Source organism: Dendroctonus ponderosae, unplaced genomic scaffold, assembly GCF_020466585.1.
Source record: "Dendroctonus ponderosae isolate FM_Combo_2020 unplaced genomic scaffold, Dpon_F_20191213v2 Dpon_F_20191213_8, whole genome shotgun sequence".
Classification (NCBI taxonomy): domain Eukaryota; kingdom Metazoa; phylum Arthropoda; class Insecta; order Coleoptera; family Curculionidae; genus Dendroctonus; species Dendroctonus ponderosae.
In genome coordinates this window covers 8,166,131-8,187,935 of record NW_026019016.1, presented here as the reverse complement: position 1 = coordinate 8,187,935, position 21,805 = coordinate 8,166,131, and the positions used below count along the sequence as shown (strand labels likewise).

The 21,805-nt window shown below is 33.1% G+C and overlaps 1 protein-coding gene, 1 long non-coding RNA gene and 1 other non-coding gene across 9 annotated transcripts in view; 1 reads left to right on the top strand and 2 right to left on the bottom strand.

The window, feature by feature from the left end:
• Positions 1 to 21,805, bottom strand: part of LOC109534506 (collagen alpha-1(XVIII) chain) — a 180,217-nt gene that overhangs the window by 16,575 nt on the left and 141,837 nt on the right. For 6 of the 7 annotated variants that reach the window (XM_048669103.1, XM_048669104.1, XM_048669106.1 and 3 more), the window contains 6 exons: positions 21,160 to 21,370; positions 19,294 to 19,371; positions 13,037 to 13,236; positions 10,798 to 10,918; positions 10,604 to 10,737; positions 2,510 to 2,622 (listed from right to left, as the gene is read on the bottom strand). In XM_048669103.1, coding sequence (XP_048525060.1) covers positions 2,510 to 2,622; positions 10,604 to 10,737; positions 10,798 to 10,918; positions 13,037 to 13,236; positions 19,294 to 19,371; positions 21,160 to 21,370 — 857 coding nt within the window. The remainder of the gene's footprint in view (positions 1 to 2,509; positions 2,623 to 10,603; positions 10,738 to 10,797; positions 10,919 to 13,036; positions 13,237 to 19,293; positions 19,372 to 21,159; positions 21,371 to 21,805) is intronic. The other variant, XM_048669107.1, reaches the window with a different exon arrangement.
• Positions 1 to 21,805, top strand: part of LOC125505389 — a 111,286-nt gene that overhangs the window by 44,308 nt on the left and 45,173 nt on the right. The gene's annotated exons all lie outside the window — the stretch shown is intronic.
• Trnad-guc lies at positions 294 to 365 on the bottom strand. Its single transcript has one exon. It is a non-coding gene; the product is annotated as a tRNA-Asp (tRNA).

Sequence of the window (21,805 nt, the reverse complement as noted above, 5' to 3'; positions counted from 1 at the left end):
ATGATGGTGGAAAACACCGAAACGTTTTTTTAAATTGATAAATGAACAATAAATGACTGAAGAACCCAGGATTTGATTTTAATTTTGGAATTGTAGATTATATTTTTTTACTTATAAATGCTCGTTAAAAAAAGTGGAATACATTTCGAGCACTTTGTTGTTAATATTCGATGCCACACAGAAAATTTTCGGGGACTTATTATTGATTTTTCAAAAAACATCAAACCGGATTAGTTTTTAGCGGGTAACTGATAACATTTTACAAAAAATTTTTAAAAATTTACAAAAAGTTCCTCTCCGGCCGGGAATCGAACCCGGGTCTCCCGCGTGACAGGCGGGGATACTTACCACTATACTACCGAAGACTCATGTTGTAATTAAAAGTTACGTACGTCCGTATGCTCATATTCTTTGTAATAAATACATCATACAATTAGGGTGTTTCAACGGTAAATTAAGAGAAATTTGAAAATTGGATGGTGTGTCGAAGTCAGCACAAAGCATGCGATACAACATATTTTCAAGATGGCCACACTTTCGGTTAGTAAAGAATATCCCGAAGAATTCGCGGAATTTTCGTTCATCCGATGGCAAACGGGGGACCCGAAGAATGGGAAACCCCCAAATGCGAGAGCTTCGTCGGAATGCGTATTTTTCGCATGTTGAATAAATTCGAGTGGGGAGTTTAGGTATTTTGAATATGGTGCGAACTTAAGTAGACACACTAATATTTGCATAGAACATTTAATTGTATTAATCAGTCCCTTTAGTACTGTCATAAATCCTGCACCTTCATATGCATTTCAATATGCAGTTAAGTTAAATATAAAAGTTCTTCCATATGGATAATAAGTATCTTATCTTTTACTTGCTTAGCACTCGAATGATTCAGAAACATTGATTAAAATAAAACTGAAAATATGTATTCGCACGTAAATCGCCTAGGTAGCATATCAGCAGTTCAATTATCAAGTTTTATCATCTGTTTTATTCGACAATTACAGAAATTCAAAAAGCAGTAAAATTTATTAGAATAGATTCTCGATAACCTTTGAAGACGTCTTATAAAATTTCAAGAGACAAGGCAACATTTCTGTTATTTTTTTCATTAAACGCGACTGAGAAAGCCAAATCTACATTATTAAAAATATGCAAAAGTGAGAACTTTAATTGTATGCTTAGTAAACTGTGTAATCGTGGATTTATTTATTGGATATTGATTCTATGACGGTGTTTGAGTGCTTTTTTATACAGGGTGTCCCACCGGGGACCGTTACGATCGGATCTGACAAATTATAATTAGGAGATATTTGAAAATTGGATAGTGTGCCGAAGTCATCGGGGGCAGGCAATCGAAAATATTACCAAGATGGCCATGTAGGTATCAACTTGCTTATTTTAAATGGAACACCCTATATATTATTACATTTTTCAATTCGACTTCAAATTATAAATATATCGGATGTATAGTATCCTATACCTAAGTCTAACTGTTGTTGATATATTTTAAATTTTATGTAAAAAATGACAGTTGCAGCCACTCGAATAWTTATTCATTTTTCCTATTAGGGAATAGGTTCTACTTAATTTGAGTCGCATTTATTGTTGAAAAGGACTTACTTYAATGAAATTTCGAAAAAAATTACCGTAWTTTATATCTAGYATTTCAACTATAARGAAAAACKGTAAAAAAAATAAGTTTCAAAATGACGTTGATAAAACCGCCCTAAATCAATKTYTYCRAATGGAAAAATTTTGCATTTGAGCTTGTTGTCTTGTAAAAACYTCATTCGTTTATTTTCACATTGGAACGAAAAAGCCCTCCTCCTTCGGAGTCGGGTTTTTCGCAACAATATGAAAATAAACTCATGCAGTTTTTAGAGAACAAGCTTTCATGCAAAATCATCGGTAATTTTTAAGCACTTTACCTCTTAATTACCTCCGAAAATGCAAAAAAACTGCAATTTTGTTTGAAAATACTCTGGTTGTGTTATAACCTCCAAACAGTGCTACACAGCTAAAAACTCAACTAAAAACATTTTAAGTTAATTATTGGGTAAAAAACGTCTTGTGCAATTCGCAAATATTTCAGCCTGTTGGAGTAAATTTTAAACTGCTTACATCTGCGATCTTGCCAGTTATTCTATTCTTCGCTCGTGGAATAATGTTCCAAATTGTGCCTTTTAGGAACAGAAATATCCTCGGTTGAAGGATAAACGAATGAGGTGAACCAATTTTTTTCGGAGACATTTTTTCATTACACCGCCTTATTTGAAGCTGAATAAATTAAAATATTGAATATTTTTGTCCCTGATAACTGGGAACATAAATTTTTGAATTTTGCTACCACACTTGTGAATTTTTATTTAGAATTTACTCGGTTTTGCGTGTTTGGTATGACTATAATTATCTTCTGTTATTTATTCTAATTTTATATGCCTAGAACCGTGGCATATTACTGCAGATCTTGTTTACACGCAATGCGATGTTAATATTTTTAATTTGGTACCTGAATGTGCCTTTTATTCCTGCTCGCTGGGCTTCCCTATAACATTCATAATCTCCGCCTCGAATTCCACCTACACTTCCAGACAATGGACTATTGAGAGCGGCTATTCGTAGCTGAAATAAAAAAACAGGGATTATTACCATGAAAATGCGATATAATGAAACATAATATGCATACATATTTTCAAAGGATTTATTGACAGAACCCAACGTTAAAATAACATCATTATTAACTTGGCGAGAAGATTTTCAGGAACAAAATCACATTTCGTTTGTAGGATCATTTGCGAACCAACTGCATATAAAAGACTGTGTAGAATGAAAATAATCATTATGTCGCGGTTGAGGCTGATTTTGGAGTCGAATAATGCGACTTGGCCACTCGGATGGAAAAATATTCGATAACGATGAAAAATGTTCATTTTAGAGTCATACTGGTAATTAATATCTTTTATATACTACATTTGATCTAGATTGCATTTTAGGCATCGTTCAGAGTAGCAGTATGATTAGAGAAAGGCTGTTGTAAGTTGTACTTTATAATACAATACGTATTTTTTAAGTATTAAGCAAACGTATTGAATGCTATCGGAATTTATTCACCCTCAACGTTGTGAAAGGCTAAAATTTAAAAAAAGTGATACATAGCAGGATATTAGCAAGAGCACAGCGATGATTTAAAAAAATGACTTATTCAATAGGGTTGCGCGAATTTTATATTAAAAATTCCGTTAAAAATCAGACTTTTAAATTGCATCACAGAAAGAAAGCAAACTTATTACATAGTTCTAATTTATTCTGAAAAGCAATTTTCAATCTCAAGTAAGTGTACAGTTTTTAGATGAATTTAATGTAAATTTTTGTTTTACATCGCGGGCGTTTTAAAAAGGATTTTTACCTGTGGTTCCCACTGAAATTTTTATTTGAAATTTGAATCCAATTAGCTGATTTTATGAAATATTCGAAGCTATTGATAAAACGAATTAACTCAGTTCCGCACTGCTTACTCTCTAATTGATTGGTTATCGGGATTTTACCCGTTTTATTTAAGAAGCGTCTGAAGAGTGTTTTAAGGGGAGGTATCGTGCTCAGCTAATCAGCAAGCTTTGATTTAATTTTGGTTTTCCAATAAAAACTGGCGTCGGTTTCATAAATGTAATTGAAAATCGAGCTGAAAATATGCTTGTATGCCAACTCGCACTATTGTAAGTTATTATCATACGCATTTTGGAACGCTTGCAAAGGACCCCCTTTTTCAGGAAATTGCCCATATTTTCCTATTCTAACTTTTTTCTGGATATCATAGGGCTTCTTCTAAAGGAAAAACGTCTGCTTCAGACTTACAAAGAGTTTATTTGCTGCTTACTTTAATACTAAATGAAGTCTTTCTGGATTTTCTTCGGCAGTGTCTGGATATATTTTCAATTGATCCATATCTTGTATGCATATTCTAAAATCGAGCAGACGAAGTTTTATTGGCGGATTATGGGAATCGCCGGAATTGGCATAATTTGACTTGAATTGTCGTTCTTTTCATGAATCGCATTTATTAGTAAAAGGGAAGGAACGAACGATTTACGATTAGGTTAGATATAAAGCTACAAAGCCGCGAGTAATCGATTTCGGCTAAACTGATGCGTATGTAATAGGTATTCATTTTGTGTAGCGAACGGCTCCAAATTATGTTATGATATCTAGGAATCTATAAACGAATTAATTCGATTTCCCACTTTAAAAAAAATGGTGCAGATGCAAAATTCATTCAAGTTAAGTCCTACATGTAGATAATTATGAAATCATGTTACACCTGGTCAACCAGCAATACCTTTCGCACACACGTTCTCACGAATAGCACACTTCCTGATATCAATTGAAAAACTTTTTTAAAACTCTGTCATAAATCGAGTACGGAGATCCTGAAATTTCAAATTAGTTATGTCAGATGATAAATCTATGTAATCCACCTCGTAAGTATTCATCCCGATGGTACATAAATTATGGGTTGCAACTTTCGAAACTTATTAAATTTGACGAAAGATAAAGGAATTTCATTATTGCATTTTAAAAACGGTTAGGAAATGTATTATTCGCCAGCGGAATGTTGTTTGAGATATTGCGGGCTTTGAAAAGTTTCAAATTGGTTGAAATCTAATTTAGACTTTGATGAAAAGTTTTCGTAATAGCGAAAGGAATATATTACCGATGACAAATTTTTCTTTCGGAAATATACTTTTACAGTTTGCCCTATTTGGGAATGTGAACGAACAACAAGAAGATTCATTCAGTTAAGGGAAGTTTGTGTCTGGCGTTGAGTTGATTAATAGCCAGAGTATCGAAAGGATGTAAAATATGCTAGAAAAATTTCGACTGCTATTATTGTCAGAATTTCTTGTTTTGTTTTGTACAATTTCAAATTGTACGCTCATAACGGGGGTAATTTTATTTTTTCTGCTATAAACTTTTGTTTTGCTTTTGCCTTTCAATTACTTTTCTCCAGTAATATTTTTTCCAATGCCATCATAGTAAAAATGCAATATAATTATTGCAAATAGGGGAAAATTGATAGAAGAAAAGTACAAAAGGCAGTAAAGCAAAATTAAAAGCAAATCACTGAGTTATCTTCTAAAACACTAAATTTAGATCGGAATCGATTAAACAATTTTGCGAAAAGGTAATTGGAGTTCGCAGAACATAACAATCTCAAATTCCAATCACGCTGTAACGAAATCAAAACATTCCAAAATCTAACCACGAACAAGATTAAAACTTTGCCAGTTAGTTATATAGTTGAGATGTTGGCGACATTATTCAATATCAGCTTCTCGGATATTGTTAATTTTTCTGCAGATAATCCATCTGAAGGAATTAAATCATTGCTATGTAGTTATCTATGCACTGAACGTTTTAATAACTCCGCTTTAATTATAGCTTGGCGTAAACTTCTAATTTCATCCAAGTAGATACAATCTCAGACGGATTACCTGAAAATGTATTCTTATTTCTCAAGTCTAGAAACAACCCTGAAACTTGGCGAACAATTAGTACTAAAAAGATCTAAGATTTGAACGGGTGAGAGATAAAAGGGTAGAATTAATTACCTTTTATACAGGCAAGGTTAAGATTTAACCGACTGCGTTGCTGAAATTGAATTTTTTTTCAAATAAATCTTTCTAAAATTACTATTTTAAGAAGTTTCGTACATTTCTTTTGCAGAACAGGGCTTTAGTTTGCTTTCTTGAAATAACTAGAATCTCGGCTCTGTCATCATTCAGATTTCTTTGCTTAACCGCCTACTAAAATTGTCGCATTTAATATTAATTAAGTTTTCACTTTAGTCAGGTTCAGTACAAGTAACTTGTATAAAAACCATTGAGTTGGGACCTTTCTCTAATAGTGTTGTTGAGGGTCTGTTATAATTCGGCGTCAGTAAAATAGTGATTTTTCACAATAGTGTGTGTACATGGATGGACTCTGGTTGCCTTTCCTGTCACGTCTCTATATTATAATGGTGGAACGTTGAGAAAAATAGGGTCTGACACAATTTAGCAAGTTATATGGGTCATTTATTTTATGTTTCATGTGTATTATATGGTTTTTTCGAATCTATGAACACTAGATGCTTAACATATTTTTAAAGAAGAGCTGGTCAAAAGCATTCCTAATTATATGTAAAAACGTTCTGATTTATTGCATCTGAAACTCGGGCTTATAAAGCTGACAAGTGCTTACCACTACTTAAAAAATAATTGTTTGCTTAAATAATATAAACCAAAGGAATTTTACATATTTTTAAAATATTATGTTCAATTGCGTATGTTTTGTCAAAAATATATGTATTAGTGGGTATATCAGGCATAACAATAAGAATGATAATAGAAATGGATTACTTGCAAATTTCGAGTTGTTAATGTAACACTGTGACCAAACGTAATGTGTGAGTAAAAAATGTTTCAGTTTATTCTTTGACTCACATTTTCCTTGAGTTTCACTACCGTTTGTGGTACTGTGTATTATTTTGTTATTAGTATTATATGTTATTAATCTGATGTTACATTTTTTATTCCATAAATTGAAATATTGCAAATAATTATATACTGAATAGTGAACACTATCGCTTTGTTTTTGATTTTGAGCATCCGTATTAAGCCATAGGAAACGTTCTATTTTCGTCCTCTTAAATGAACACATTCATATCATACAAGCCGAAAACACTTTCCACATTAGTTATTTGGCACAATTGCTTAATAAGAACTTGAATTGAAAAAAATGAAAACCTTCCTTAGCCACTGAATAAAATTGTTTGTTATGTATTCTATAGTACAATTTAAATTAGAAAATTTGTAAATAATTCAATACTATCTAAAATTCCTCCTAGATACACCTGTCATAATTTTTCTTAGAAGCTCCGAATACCCTTTTGGTTCTCGCCAAAACTATTTAGTGATTAAAGCACGAAAAGCATATTGAAACTAAAAGATTTTTTCATTATATTAATATGTTTTTCTAGTAGAAGTAATTCGAGATTTTATTAATAAAATTTGCAATGCCGCTTTCTCCAAAAAATGTATAAGGTATTTAGAGTAGCTACGTTGTCACAGGCGATGTGGTTTTGCTCATTTGCATGGCCGGCAACTTTTCAGTAACGCAAGTGCATTTTTAAATTAAGTTTTTGCAATTCAATTTTAGGTTTTTAATTGTAAAACTCGATTAAAGAGCCCATACGGAGTTTTTTTAAGTCTAGATTCCCTTACGTATCTAGAATTTCACATTCGTTAATTCACTAGAGCTCTCGGAAATATACAATATGTGGCTGTCGGTAATTAAATCAATCCACAGGCTTCACTCGATTCTCATTAAATATTTGTGTTAGTTTTTTATGTGTAGGTAATAACAGTTTACATATGTATCTTCGATTATATAAAAAAATTAGTTTTACCCTTAACATCTTCTTACTCGCCAGTTGCCTAATCAAATTCACTTGGCTTTCGATGTGAAATCAAAGTTTTTTCTTGCTCTTTAATATTTATACGTTTAAGTTTCAACCAATGCTTACATAAAATCTACATTATTTATTATTCTGTATTTGCTGGAGAAAAAGCTTTTTTGCTTACCTAACCTTTAGTGGGAGAATCAAATAAGATAGCAAAATTCCCCCAAATTTTGTATAAAAAAATGCTGAGCTTTCCGTGAAAACATAACATATTCTGTAGAATAAAATAAGGTGTTACGCTCTGCAATTCGCAGATTTATGTAATGTCTAAAGTTTCAGTCAACACACACACAAACATTTATCTGCGTTAGGATTGAATTAGTTGTATGAAATGCATTTTTGTTGACTTATTTTGGCTTTACCTATATGGTAAAATTTTGATAGTAACCTACGCTATACTGCAGATATTTAGATCAACCGAATTGGTTTGGGAACTTTTGGCTCTGACATACGTTGTATATTCTCGTGGATTATTTCGCGAAATGCTTTTAAGGTACATTAGAAATTCAGATTTTAGCAATTATGATCTAACTTCTTCGGTATCGTAAATGGAACAATTGTGTAGTGAGCGCGATTGTTCTGTCACCAAATAACTGAACAGTTTTCATACATTTTATATGGCTTGTGTGATTTACCTTCATTTAGTTGTGCAATGGTGTCTGTCTGTTTTAAATATTCTTTTTTGAAGTAATCGATCAACCTTTTCACTTTTCACTTGAAGCATTATAATTTTTTTGCTAGTGCTTCTCGATGTATTGAAACTGTTCTTATATTTTAATTTTTGGGTTTGATTGTAATCTTTATACCCTCTACTTTGCAAATCATTTGAATTTGCTCTTCTCCTCCACCAGCTCCATCTTACTTCATTGACATTTCATAATTTTCTGTTCTTGGTCTTTGGATTTGGGCTGCTATATTCCTCATTCCTTATTGGTGTTTTTAATTTTTATTCGACTTCGGTTTTTGGTTTCAGGTTCTTCCGATTTTCTCATCCTGATCTTGACCGTGTATTGCGTGTTTCTATTTGAGATTTTCCATTCTGAAGCAGATATCAATCCGTCTTATCAAAAACCGTTCTAGTTTGACTTGGGGTGATTTCCATTAATGTAATTTTCCGGAACGGAATTTTTTACATGTTCTCTGATGTGATGGGAGTTATTCCTTGTTTCTAGTATGGTAATACAGTTCATAATGATAAGAAGGTTGTTCCAAAATATTTTCAGAACGATCAATAACTATGTATCCTTCGTCTATTGTTTCACATACATATTTTTCACCTCGTGTTTGATAGCACCAAAACACTTGCTTAATTAAACTTACCATACACTTTCGATATCTTAAACTTAGATAACTAAAGCCAAATAGATTATAAACCAAACGATTCACCTCGGTCAGCGTGATCATTCGCAGAACAAACACTATATCTTAAAAGCAATTAATTTTTAAACTTCAAGAAACTTTAGACGCTTTTAAAGCAGACTCTGGAAGAGAAAATACTGGAAGCACAAATATTTGCCAAGCATCAAGGAACTATGAACTCTTAAAGAAGTTCCTTTAACCGATGGGGTTTGCTGTAAATCTCTTTATGGCTGCTGGAGGAACAAGAGCCATAACTATTAAAGCTTTTTGTAAAAATGGTTTGGTTATAGCGATCTAGACAACTGATCGTGAAGCTATTTATGGAGGTTTCATTCTGAGCAGTCACAGGGCAAATCGGAAATTTAATTGTAGTTTCAGCACGTACTGCTAAAAGCTTATTAAAGAACTATAACAACAGAATAAATAAATAATTATGTGTCTCTGTGATGAGCTTCTGCAATTGAAATTCAGTAACGCACGAACAAAGTAGAAATGCTGAAGTAGAAAAATAAAATTAAAAAGTTGCACAAAGACTCCGACCCGTTCGGAGTCATCTCCGTGCCCAATAACATATCGATTTTGTTCAAGGAACTCCCAGCAATAAATCTAAAAAGTAATAAAATCAGAGGAGAAAAAAGCGACAACATCCTCGAAAATAAATCCCGGTCAAGCACCTAGGAAACTGTTGCGAAGCTCGTTTTAGCAAAATGCAAACTTTGGAGTTCAAGAAGTTATCAGCGCAACCGTTCACAAGGGACACATAACAGCGAGTCGATGCTGGAATTGGGCTAAGGTTGCAGAATCAGTACTTTAATAAGAATAACGGTCTATAAAAATGTAAATATTACTAGCGTCAGCCATTAAAAATGGAACTGCATGAACCTGGAATTGCAGTTTTAAGTGGCTAACAGCTAGAGAAGAAAAATTACATTTTTAATCTTATCATTTGGGTCATGGTGTACATCAGGTTTATGTTTTCTACATTAAATGCCACCTCAAGAAAAATGTAGTGAATGAAAAGCGTAATGTTTTATTGAGAAGAGCCAGACATTTTTTATTGTTCTTGATTGCTTGATCCTGCAAGCAATCATTGGGCGTCGCTAAACATGTTTTAAATCAAGTCAAATGTTGTATTTTTGCTTTTGAGAGTTTTTGACCAAATAATGCGATTGTTGCGATAAAAACGAGCAGATTGGATTTCTTTTAAGCAGTCCAGAAATCAGTCCTACCAAAAGTGGTAAAATAGGCTGCCGTTAGCTTTTTTATAACGCAGTTGTATTTATACCGACGATGGGACTGTTTTGCAACTATGACCAGTTTCACCAATTGATGTGAGTGCTTCTTCGACGCATTCAGAAAGTTCTCTTTCACGAAGATTTGTTCGTTGTTTCTAAAATATTTTATTCACATGGCTCCGGAAATTAAAAAAAAACAGGAATATTCATATCTGACGACCGAGGCAGCCAAGCAATCGACAAAAAGGATAAGTGAAACGTTCGGAAGAGAAGAGATTTGAAAGAAATCACTTCACAATAAATTATGGAAATGTGGCAAGTTGTATCGTCATGAACAAAGTCCAAGAGCAAAGGAACGACCATGTACAAAAAGAGTAAAATAAACTGACAATCATCCACTCATCATGAGGACAATACATGGACATTGACAATGTTGAAATATGATGTTCAAATGAAACTGAATCATACATAATGAACTTTTGGTAAAAAGAGATGAATAGTCTTAACTTACCGCAGCAAATTGTGTCGTTTTGGCCTCTTCAGGACTTTGAGACGCATGAGGTTTTACGCGTGAGTTGAACTCGGGAAGTGGAGTGGCGTGTCCTCGGTGTGGCAGGTGGGCATTTTCAGAGGCCAAATGAATCTCTGCAAACGGTGATTTGCTTTTATTGGAAGTCTGCGGCCTTTCCAGAATTGTGGACATACCGGGATATTTCGGCAACATGTTGTTGTTGACGAGATTGCTCGATTCAAATGGCGGATGTACCTGCGGTGGTGCTGTAGTTGTTGGTAGAGGTGTGGAGTCCGTTTGCAACAAAGCTCCTAACTGAAAAAGAAAACGCTTTTATTAAAGCTTGATGAAAAAATCATCCAGGATAAAAGTTTATGGTTTGAACAATAAGAAATACATTTGGAATATTGAATTGATCTTATCTGATTAGTGTGATGAATTTAGAGTTTCACCAGTAAAAGATTTCATTTTATTTTTGTCTTTTTGTTTCATTTCTTATCTTATAAATAAAGCAAAAATAGACACCATTTTTGTTTCATTTTCAACATATATTCGAATATGCATTGGCAGGGATTTAATTTAAATGTATTTAAAATGTTCGGTGTTTTCAAGAATCATATTGCTGTTGACGTACAGGGTACCTGATTAATATAAAGTTAAGGCGAACATTAACACAATTTGGCTGCTGGTGGCAACTCACAAAAAACCACGTTTTGACTATTAATATTTTGTTAAATTAATTATTGTGTTTCATGTGACGACAAAATCGTGTAAAATTTCTTGAAAAATTAATGTTAGTGTGCAATTGGAGTGACGTTTTAAATCTTTTTAATTTAAAGCTTGAACTTTATGTTGACCTTTTCCTTAAGTCATGACCTTTCACTACACTCTATATAGATATAGTTGAAAGCTTCTATCTGTAAAGTTCCATAATGAAATCAACGTTTTGAGAAAAGCAACCCAACATTCAACATTTTCGTACTGTTGCCCTAAAGCGGATAAACTCGTCTTACACAATTTGCTATGCAAAGTTGCCCGAGTTGAAATATTTCAGTGCACCTCTAAATTTTCAATGACAAGTGGGAATGCCTTTGTCATAAATTTTACGGAAATTTAAGGCGCTGAAGATTAAATTAGGTGAACGTCTCGGCGGATTTTCGAATAGAACTGTGTACATGCATTAAACTTGGAAAGCATTAAAACGGCTCTTAATTAATAGGGAGCTTTCAAATAGCTGTGTGTTTTGCTGCATCAGGTGCAAAATGGCATTAACTTTGCTAGTTGAAGGTGCAAAAATGCCTGAAAGCTATGTCGAATACCTGACTAGCAGAACGTCTTATGTTATCCTAAGAACGGGTTAAAAGGAAGATTGTCGTGCCACGGATTGAATAGGGTGAAAGTTAGTTTAAATAAACCATAAGCTTATGAAGGCAATTTTTTATATGTGTTTAATTTGATTGTTCGTGGCTCTTGGAATCAGTTCACCATATTAATAACTGCCAAATCAAAAACTTCGTTGATATATTTACAACTGACAAGTTTTTAATAAACCTCGTGGCTGAAAACTTCTTGATTGGTTAGTGTCTAAAATTACCAAAACATTGCCAATTTTTAACGCTTGAGAGTAACTGAGATGTAAAAACATGTAGAAACGTATTTCAATTTTACATTAAATTATGTGGTTTTTGAAATTGCGTTATTGGTATTGGTGGATTTTCAGTTTGATATTCATGTGTAATTTTTTGATGAATATCCTGGATACTTAGAGGTCCTGTGCGTACGGTGTCCATTAACGCTGCTAAACATACACAAGATAGCTTACCGACATGCTAGAATCGAATAATTTTTCACTACTTCCATATACATATTGTTCAGTCTGGTCAGTGATCAGTTTGTAAATTCCGTTAGTAAATATGGCAAGATAAAATTTACCTCGTACTTAAAGAAATCGGGATGGGCGCGCGAGCTTGAACCGAAGAAATTAAGGTTTAGAAATCTTCCAAACCAAGAGATAAAAACAGCTAAAGGAAATTTAGTAACAACAAAGGTTTATAATACTTCAAATAAACAGTTTAAAAAACGTTCAAGTCTCATTAAAGTAAATGAATTTTTTCGAGACTCTTTTGTTGTATGGTAGCTGTATTTGATTATCACCGAGTAATAACATTAGTTAGAAAAAGTCTAAATTTGTCGAACTTAAAATAACTACTATATTGTTTCAAATAGCTTGTTTGAGATGAATTCTTGAGGAAACATTATAGGCATGATGACCACATTGTTTCACTTTCCCTGCTTACATAATCCAACCGAGCGGACAATACGCGTCGTTTGTACCATTATGTAGAAAACATTTAACGGTCTCTTCTTACCTTTCCTTTCATGCCATTGAACAATAGGTAAAAGTTAGTTGAAGGATCGTATGTTAAAACTTACAGCAACATATTGCCAGCCGGCATTAACCCGAACCAACAGGGACTCCTCCTCGATGATGTAGACCATTGTTCCTATGGGACTTCCCTTTGTGGTTTCGAGCATCAAATTTCTGGATTTGAAGGCCATTGCTCCAGAAACTTGGGAAGTCTCTTTTTTTTGGGTCACTGCGTGAGCTATTGGCGGACTGGCCGTCGATCGACCTGAAATAACTCATTTAATTTAACTCAGTTGAATCATTAGTGACGGTAAAACTTGTCCAATAGATCATTATTTAGCAATGAATTGGTTTGACTATATAAACTATAAAATCTGTAATAAAAGACGTGAGGAAATTCTGTCTTTTTTAAAGACAAACACTTTTGAGGCGAAATACCCAAAAAGAAGTTTGTAAAAAATGAATCCGCCTCAACAATATAGAACTTATCTATATAAACTATATTGTAATTGAAAATAATTGACCAATTTATAAGTAAACTGGGTAAAAAATAATATCGGGGTTTTAATTTTAAACAGATTTTTAATTAACTTCGTTTAGTTATTAATAGAAACATTTTTTGTGTTTAAATACGAAATGGTTCACGATAACTCGACGACATTGGTTCGTCTGATTAGGTTCTAATAACGTTTTCAAGCTTAAAAAATATAAAAGTATTGGCAAACGAAAATTTCATTTAAGGAAGATTTTGAGCAAAAGCCAAAGTTTATAGGGATAGATAGTTAAAACATTTTAAGCAAATATGATGATACGAAACAATTAAATCAGTCAAATATTAGCATTATACGCGAAATTTTAGTCATTTGAATTTTCCAACTTAAAGTTTTCTGGTTCGGCTCTTTTGTTGTTGTCTGGTTTGTCTAGATTAGACGCTCAACGGTTTAAAAATACTTTTCTCAAATCATCTAACACGACTTTGCTAAAAATATTTTCTTTCATTTTACTTGATTGCAATTGCAAACTATAGAAGAAACAATAGCTCAGACCTAGATTGTGTACGTACAAGCATACGCCCTTTTTAGTGGGTAAAATTCGTACTTCTGATCAATTTTTGTAAAATTCTTTTCAATTTCGATTCGGTATCTTCCTGCATTTTCTCTAATGTTGCTAGAAATAGTCTTTTTCACTTATTTTGTGAGTCAATTTTGGTTCTTATTTTCATATTATAGTTGATTTTCGATGCTCTAGATAAAGGTAAAAACTTTGAATGAATGGCAAAATAATGTCATTTCTCATCCAGACGAATACAGAGAAATACGAATTAATTAAAACGAATAGAAACCCAAGAAAATAAGTCTATTTTTTCTAATAAGAAACCCAACTATTCTATTTTAAATCCTTTGCATATGGAATAATGTTAAGTGCACTACTTGTGCAATTTTGTGACTCTAAACGTCTACATATTTCAAGAAAATTAGTTTGATCTTGGCTTTCTTTATTCATGACGTGACCATCATCAATATTTTTATATTATAATATATTTTCAATAGCAAAAAAACTACTACAATGATATCAAACTCGAACAATCAGAAAAACTGATAATAATATCTGGTGGCTTTAAAAATATTTAACCGACATTTGCTGTGTTTGGACATTTGGACTTTCAACACATATTTTGCGGTCCATATGAGTGCAAATATATCTTTCTAAAGATCCATATGCTGTCGCCAGTGTAGACAATTATTTGATTCGAACTAAAAAAAACATTTGTGCCAGACAAAGTTAACCGAATTCTTCTAATAAGAGAAAATTGAAGCCACTTTTCAAATGTTTGCTGTTAAATAAATAATTCAATATCCCTATTTTTGAATTTTGTGGCTAATGGAAGAGTAAATGATCTGTTGGGTCTAGATTTCCGAAAAGAAAACTGTCCAAAACACTCGATCTAAATAGGAAATGATGTGTCAGTATAGTGGAAGCATATTTCCCGTTTGAAATGCATGTGGGGGTAAAAGCAAAGAAGTAAAGAGGTTTCTATTAAGTTCATGAAAAATGGAGGGATCCAAACACAGCCCTGCTCTACTTCTGGAAACAGGGAAGGAAATCTGGCGGTGTGGCATAAAAGTCTATTCATAAATGCTTCGGATGTCACAGCTCACGTAAATAACGTGCATACGCTGATAGAGTCTTTATTGAAAATATTTCAATACAAACTTTTGAGCTAGATAGCGAGCTATTGAACGCACCCTCGAAGAGAATGCTAAACTATTGCGACTTTACTACATGTAATCTTAATATTATGATTGATTAGCTAGTGGATACTGAGTTCGCCTTGAATTTATATCATCAAAGAAAATTTGAAAGAACAACTGAAAAAATAAAACTGCCTACTTTACTGGATAAAGTAACAATCTTTGCAAAATTTGCACTAGTTTCTTGAGATGGCTCCGAACCACTGCAATTACATATTTTTTTACCGATAACACAAATCGCCCTCTAGTAGTGTATATGATTTAAGATTTATATGATCCTTTAGTCACAATTGCTGATAATTTGCTTTGTTAATCATTTACTGAACACTATATTTTCATACTATAAGTTCATACTGGCGCTTTGAAACATTCTTTTCAGTGCGTTACAATTTTTAGCCGGAAAATCTGAACAGTATTGATAAAGCGACACTCTGTGTATGGATATATACGTTTGTAGTCAGCGGATCAGCCTTTTAGGCACCTTATTTCGATAGAAAATTGGAACGGAAAAAATAACATATCGACTGCCTACTGTTCTCGACAGGTTGGCTTTGCGTGCTCCTCGGAATGTTATATATTCGCATAAGCATGGTGAAACATATTAGGATTTTTTTCTGCATATCTGGCTTCATAAATAAATCTGTTGGGTTTCCCTCCAGTGACTAGTCAGCTGAAATGGAGAAAATTGAAACGAGGAAACCCGTTTAGCATTTTGACTAGTCTAATAAAAATATGGTACAAAAATTGCGAATTGATCGTCAATTTTATATAGCATGTGTAATATGCGTGGTGAAAAGTATTTTGCATAGGAAAATATTTTCCAAAAGGTATTCTGCGAACATCAATTTCCATAACACTCGAGAAAGGCACGGGACCAATTTATAGCGAATAAACTCGATACTGTCTTGAAAGCCATATATGTATCTATTTCGGATTCAGTTGCTGATGCAAATACCTACTTTTGATGGATGTCGGTAGTGATGTGGCCATGAACAAATACTTTTAGTACTAACAATTTTTTTTGTTCAAAGAAAGTTAAAGAAAACCCCCACAAAATTAAGTGAAATTTATAAAAGGGATGAACGCCACTGCCTGTGTTTACTACAGCGATTTTACTTTTCTTTAACCTAAAACACTTGTCCGCATTTCCTTATTCTGGTTCTTCTTTATATCAATATACTCGAGTCTGCTTTCAAGAGCCCGAATTCCTTCTTGACCCCGAATTCAAGAAGGCATCTAATACCTAATTTGCAATAGCAATAAAAAAAATAGTGTTTTTTAAAGTGAAGGATGGAAATACGAAACTCTGGAGAAACACATCGCTTAAATAAAAGGAATTTTGGAAACTTTCTTACAGAACAGCATGCTTTTAATATCCTCTTAGGCAGAATGAGAATTTTCCTTTCCTGAATAGTAGTCGATTTATTGAGGCCCATAGTTTAGAGAAATGTATTGCTTTTGAGGCAATTAAATTGAATTCGAACAAAATCGACTCTCGGGGGACACTAATTTATTCTAGTAAGGCCTCATAAATCTTCAAACGTAATTTGAAAGTATTTCCACATAATTTCTAGATTTTTTATTCTTAGTAACTTAGTGATCACTAAAAGTCGTAATAAAAATTAATTTACAATCTGATTCTAGATTTATTTAATATCCATTAGAAGTGTACATTCATTTTTCTTTAAGTGATCCCGGTATAGCATTATTCCACTAAATCCCCGATTAAATCAAAAAAAAGGTAAAAGCGTTTGGAATTTTTCATCTTGATGCTACGCAGAAAAGGCAGGCCTAACATCGTTTCCTTTTTCCCTTCGATCCTTCTCGATGAACATCAGATCAAATTTGCCTCGAGAACATATTTTAGCATTATCGATTGATCTTTGTACTAAGAGCGAACTCATCAATAAATGAAGAATTCGAATAAAATATGCATTGACAGGTCTATTCTCACACAAAAAGCTTAAATAAATTTACTTCTAAATGGTGACGAATACGATCTTTATCAAATTCGATTCACTGGTTTATATATATCAGATGTATAAAACAAATTAATACAAAATTTAATCAATCAAGTTTAGGAAAAAAATGTCTCAGGAAAATTCTCATTCTGTGTCACTCAGTCTTTCATTTCATCCTTGAAATAAACATGAACTTAACTTAAAGAGAACTTAAATAAAAAAATTATTAAAAAAATTCCATATTATGAATTATGGGGTAAGTATTTTCAAATGTTTTGCTCTCCCAAAGATTTTTTTTTTCTTAAGAAGAGAGAATAATTAAGAACTAATGGATGTTTTAATGCTTTGTAAATTATAGTTTTTGAACAATATGTTTTAATTGTAAATTGGTGTTTGCAGTTTGTTTTGAATTTTAAATCTGATGACGGCGCTGTTGCCTCGCCGAAACGTAATATTGAAATAAACGACATGAACATTTTTATTTCACATTTTGACTGAAACCCAGGAAAGAAAAAATATAATAACAATTACACGCAGTCAGGAAAATAAATCTAAATTGATAAAACCTCATAAAAGCCCATAAAGTTTTAAATGGTTACTTTTAAGAATGTTAAGAAAGCAGCCGTTGAACATTTGCCAGATATTTAAAAAAAAATCGTTATTATTGTTCTATATATGGTTTTATTCTAAACGTATATTTTTAAGGTTTTATGACTAGATTCAACCCACATTTTCAGCGAGAAACCCCACTTTTAGTCACTGAGAAAAGCTTTTAAAAATTAATTGGCATGTTGAAAACCAACTGTTTGTCGTTTTATTTTCATTTCGATTATTATAATGATTAAACGCTTTATTGGCTCTCTCTAAATCTTCACTCTTGCGGAAGAAAATAAACAACATACAAACAAACATAATTTATAATTTTACTATAATTTATAATTTAATAATACATAATTTTTCATTTCATATTAAAGTTGCCATAAAAAAATGAAGCTTTGTAGTACATTTTTTTTCAAAATGTGAGGCTGAAAATCACTGGTTTCTCGACAGTGTATAGGTATGTTAAAGTGAATTGCTTATTTGCAGTTAAATCAGCACTAATTATAATCTGGCTTTCATGTTGAAAGCGAGCTGTATGCTTCTGAAACTGCACCCATTAGCTCTTTTCCACGAGCACAAAGGTTTGAAGGATCTGTTTGGATGAAACTATTACTAATTGCTTTTTCAAAAACGTACAATTGAAAGTTTCTAATAAGACCGGCTTTAGATATTTCGGAGTTATGCAGTTTCGAAATATGAGTAAACTCCACATGCCATGGTTTAGTCAATGAAATGCAAAATAAACGCACCAGAATTATTCCATTTCAAGAAATCTCAACACAGAAAGTTTCCTTGCATATACAACAAAAACGGAACTCCATGCGCTGCGAAGAATTGCGGCTAAATCGAAGCATTTGGAATTCGATAAGGTGCTTTATTCTGGGAATAAAACCGTTCAGGTGTAGTTACTTTCAGAGATAAGCCAGATAAAAAGGAATATTGTGTGTATAATTGATGAAGACTAAAATCAAGCAAATTCAGGAAATTTCAGAAAAATGTCCGCTCACGCATTCATGCACATTTTTCAGATTTTTTTTAAATTACAATTTTCTCACTGATTAGGTTATTTCTAAATAGTTCTCATGGCAAAATGCAAAAATATAAATTAGAGTTAATATTTAGTGGTTTGAGTTAAAATATTAGCACGACTTTTATACAATTTTTCCATTTAAGTAGTTGACACTCTGGTATATTTAAAGCAAACCCAATGTTGATATCGACACAAATATAGTTTTCTATTTCCTTTTTATGCAATAATTACATTACTGTACTATAAGTAAAGCTTCAATATCTAGATCCGAAACCAAGACAAGCACTATTTCCATTCCACAGCCCTAATATTATTTGATGCCAAGCAGCAAATCTAATGCCGTGTTTAAATCAATACCGACTGTAAAACTGCAATTTCTATTGTAAATCCCCGGTGTTAGCAATAAAATAAGAAAGAAAAAGAAAAGTAGTACATCGACGAAATACAACAGAGATACGTTTAAACTTTTCGTATACTACCTGCTGCATCCATTTTTAGATCCTTTAAGTCCGCTAATTCCTGCACAGCCCTAAGTTCTTCCATGGCACTTTGCGGTCCTTTAGCAAGTTTGAAACAAAATGAAGTTTTTTTATAGGCACGAAATTGTTACTTTTTAACAAAAAGTTAAGACCCACACACGCTCACATGGTTAAACTTTTCAAACAGTTATACATATGCATTGCAATCATGTTGCGCTTTATGCATATTATGTTACCTGTTGCACTGAAGAACAGATGAAAAGCCAAATGCTGCTTTTTATTTACGTTTTTAGGTTTTGCTAAGGAAAAGTAACGATACTGTTTTGATGCTACAGTTTGGGCATGTAGTTGTTTCTATTTTAACGTATTTTAATGGTTTTACTATAACTATCATCTACACGACGAATGCATGCATATCCTGAGTTGCGTAGAGTTCTTTTATCACTCGGTGTGAAAAGGAAAATATGTTTTGGTCCAGATCAGTCTTCAACTTCCAAAAGTTCCCTTTGAAAGGGGTCTCTATTCAATTTCCTACTTTGTCAATGTTCAAAGTCGCTGAGATTTGATATATTGTTTGTAATCGTTAAGTTGAGCCTTAATGAGTTATTGCACAATTAATTTAATCCTCTACCCTGATTAATTGTTAAATAAATATATACATTTACTTTTAACTGGTGATTTAGATGATTTGACGCTGGCTAATTTGAAACACATTGATCATTTACTTACAAAGTTAGCTGCCTCTTTATAGTTTTGAGGCTTTGAGCAAGATAGAGGATTTTATACATTTTTGTAGTGCCTGTTTCTAAGAAACAATTTTTCACACATTTGTCGCCTAGCTGATCCAAGCAAAGATCGACAAAGTGTCCTAAACTGACTGTCCCGTTTAGATTCTGCCTCGAATATCAGACTTCCTTACAAGAGATAAACGATGGTAATTGAAAATGATTTTTTTTTCACAAAACAACGTCAGCTTGAATTTAAGTTACTTAAGTTCTCCGCACAGCATTATTGACTTTGTATCGACTTTTAGTTCAGTTTTGGTTAATACATTTTATGCCACTAAATTGCATTGCTGTGTACGAACCACAACTGAGTAAAATCCGCAAATCTATGATAATTTCGTTTAGTGCTTTTGAACGGAAAAGAGTAAAATAGTTGAAGACTCTATCAGCAATGTCAGTTTTGAATGCCTCAACTTTAGTTTGTGTGAACCATGATTCCTGCATAACGATCTAACCAGCCATATACACCTAGAACTTTTAAAATTTTATTTTTGTTATTTTTTTAATGAAAGCGTCATATGAAATTATTCTGACTTACTATTACTATGCTAATTATAATAAAAATCAGGTTTAATGTTCTCGTTTAGGGTTTATTGTTCGTCTAGAAAAAGTCAATCTTGATCAGTTTCCTTACTTTAAGACAAGGAATTGTCCATGATTGGTTCCACCTCCACTGAATCGACATTGAACTTGCATTCTTAAACTTCTCCAAGATGGTTTCCAAGAGGAGAGATTAAAGGAAACCCAAGTTACGTCAGTGTTTTTCAATATTAAGCACAGTAACACAGAAATTCAACCTGTAATATCAAACCGCAAAATATCACTTTCCTTTTTGTTCGAATGATTTCGCGTATAATCGGGCTTTTAATATTTATAACAAACGCTTGCTTACTCAGCCACCGGCTTACTTTCAAGTGAATTTAACGGGAATTCACTGAAGCTGTAACTGGAATTGAATTCTGAATTATTAATCTTGGCAACCGTAGGTTTTCGTAAAGGACCCGTCGATTTTTTGCCCAATTTTGTTGTCAATCTCTCGATCAAAATGCTGTTTCAGTTTTTAATTTGTTGTGATACTTACCGGGGCGTATATTGAACAATGGTTCACTGAATACGGACGCTCCAGGTTCTCCTTTCGGCCCAGTTATGGATAACCCTGGTAAACCCGGAGGACCCGCCGGGCCTGGTGGTCCAGGTACTGGGATAAATCGGCTTTCAGAATCTCGCCCGTCACGGCCCGGTTGACCGGGAGTACCATCGGCTCCTTTGTCTCCTTTTTCTCCTTTAGTTCCCTGCAACATTTGAAAAACGAAACATTATTTTAAAAGTAGGTTGGGATTCTTGCAAATTGGTGGATCTTGGAAAAAGGTAAACGTTCCTTCTGCTTTGTTATTTACTTAACGAGAGCGGTAAGTAAAACTTTACCGCTTGTTGATGGTACAAAAAATTATCTATAGGCATCTGTATAAAATAGATTTAAACTGTGCGCCCCAGTAACTTTGTTGAGGCGTTGACCAAAAATAAGGACATACAGCGGGAATTTTATATTTTTCAGTTATTTTTCTTAACGAATTTTTTTTTATTAAAAATAATACAATTACACGGTCCAATAAAGTAATATTTTTCGCTCCCAAATCAGTGAAACGAAGCGGCATTTTTATGCAAACAAGGATGTCTGCGGTAAAAAAAGCCAGGAGAAATTACTAATACCGTTTCATACACATTTG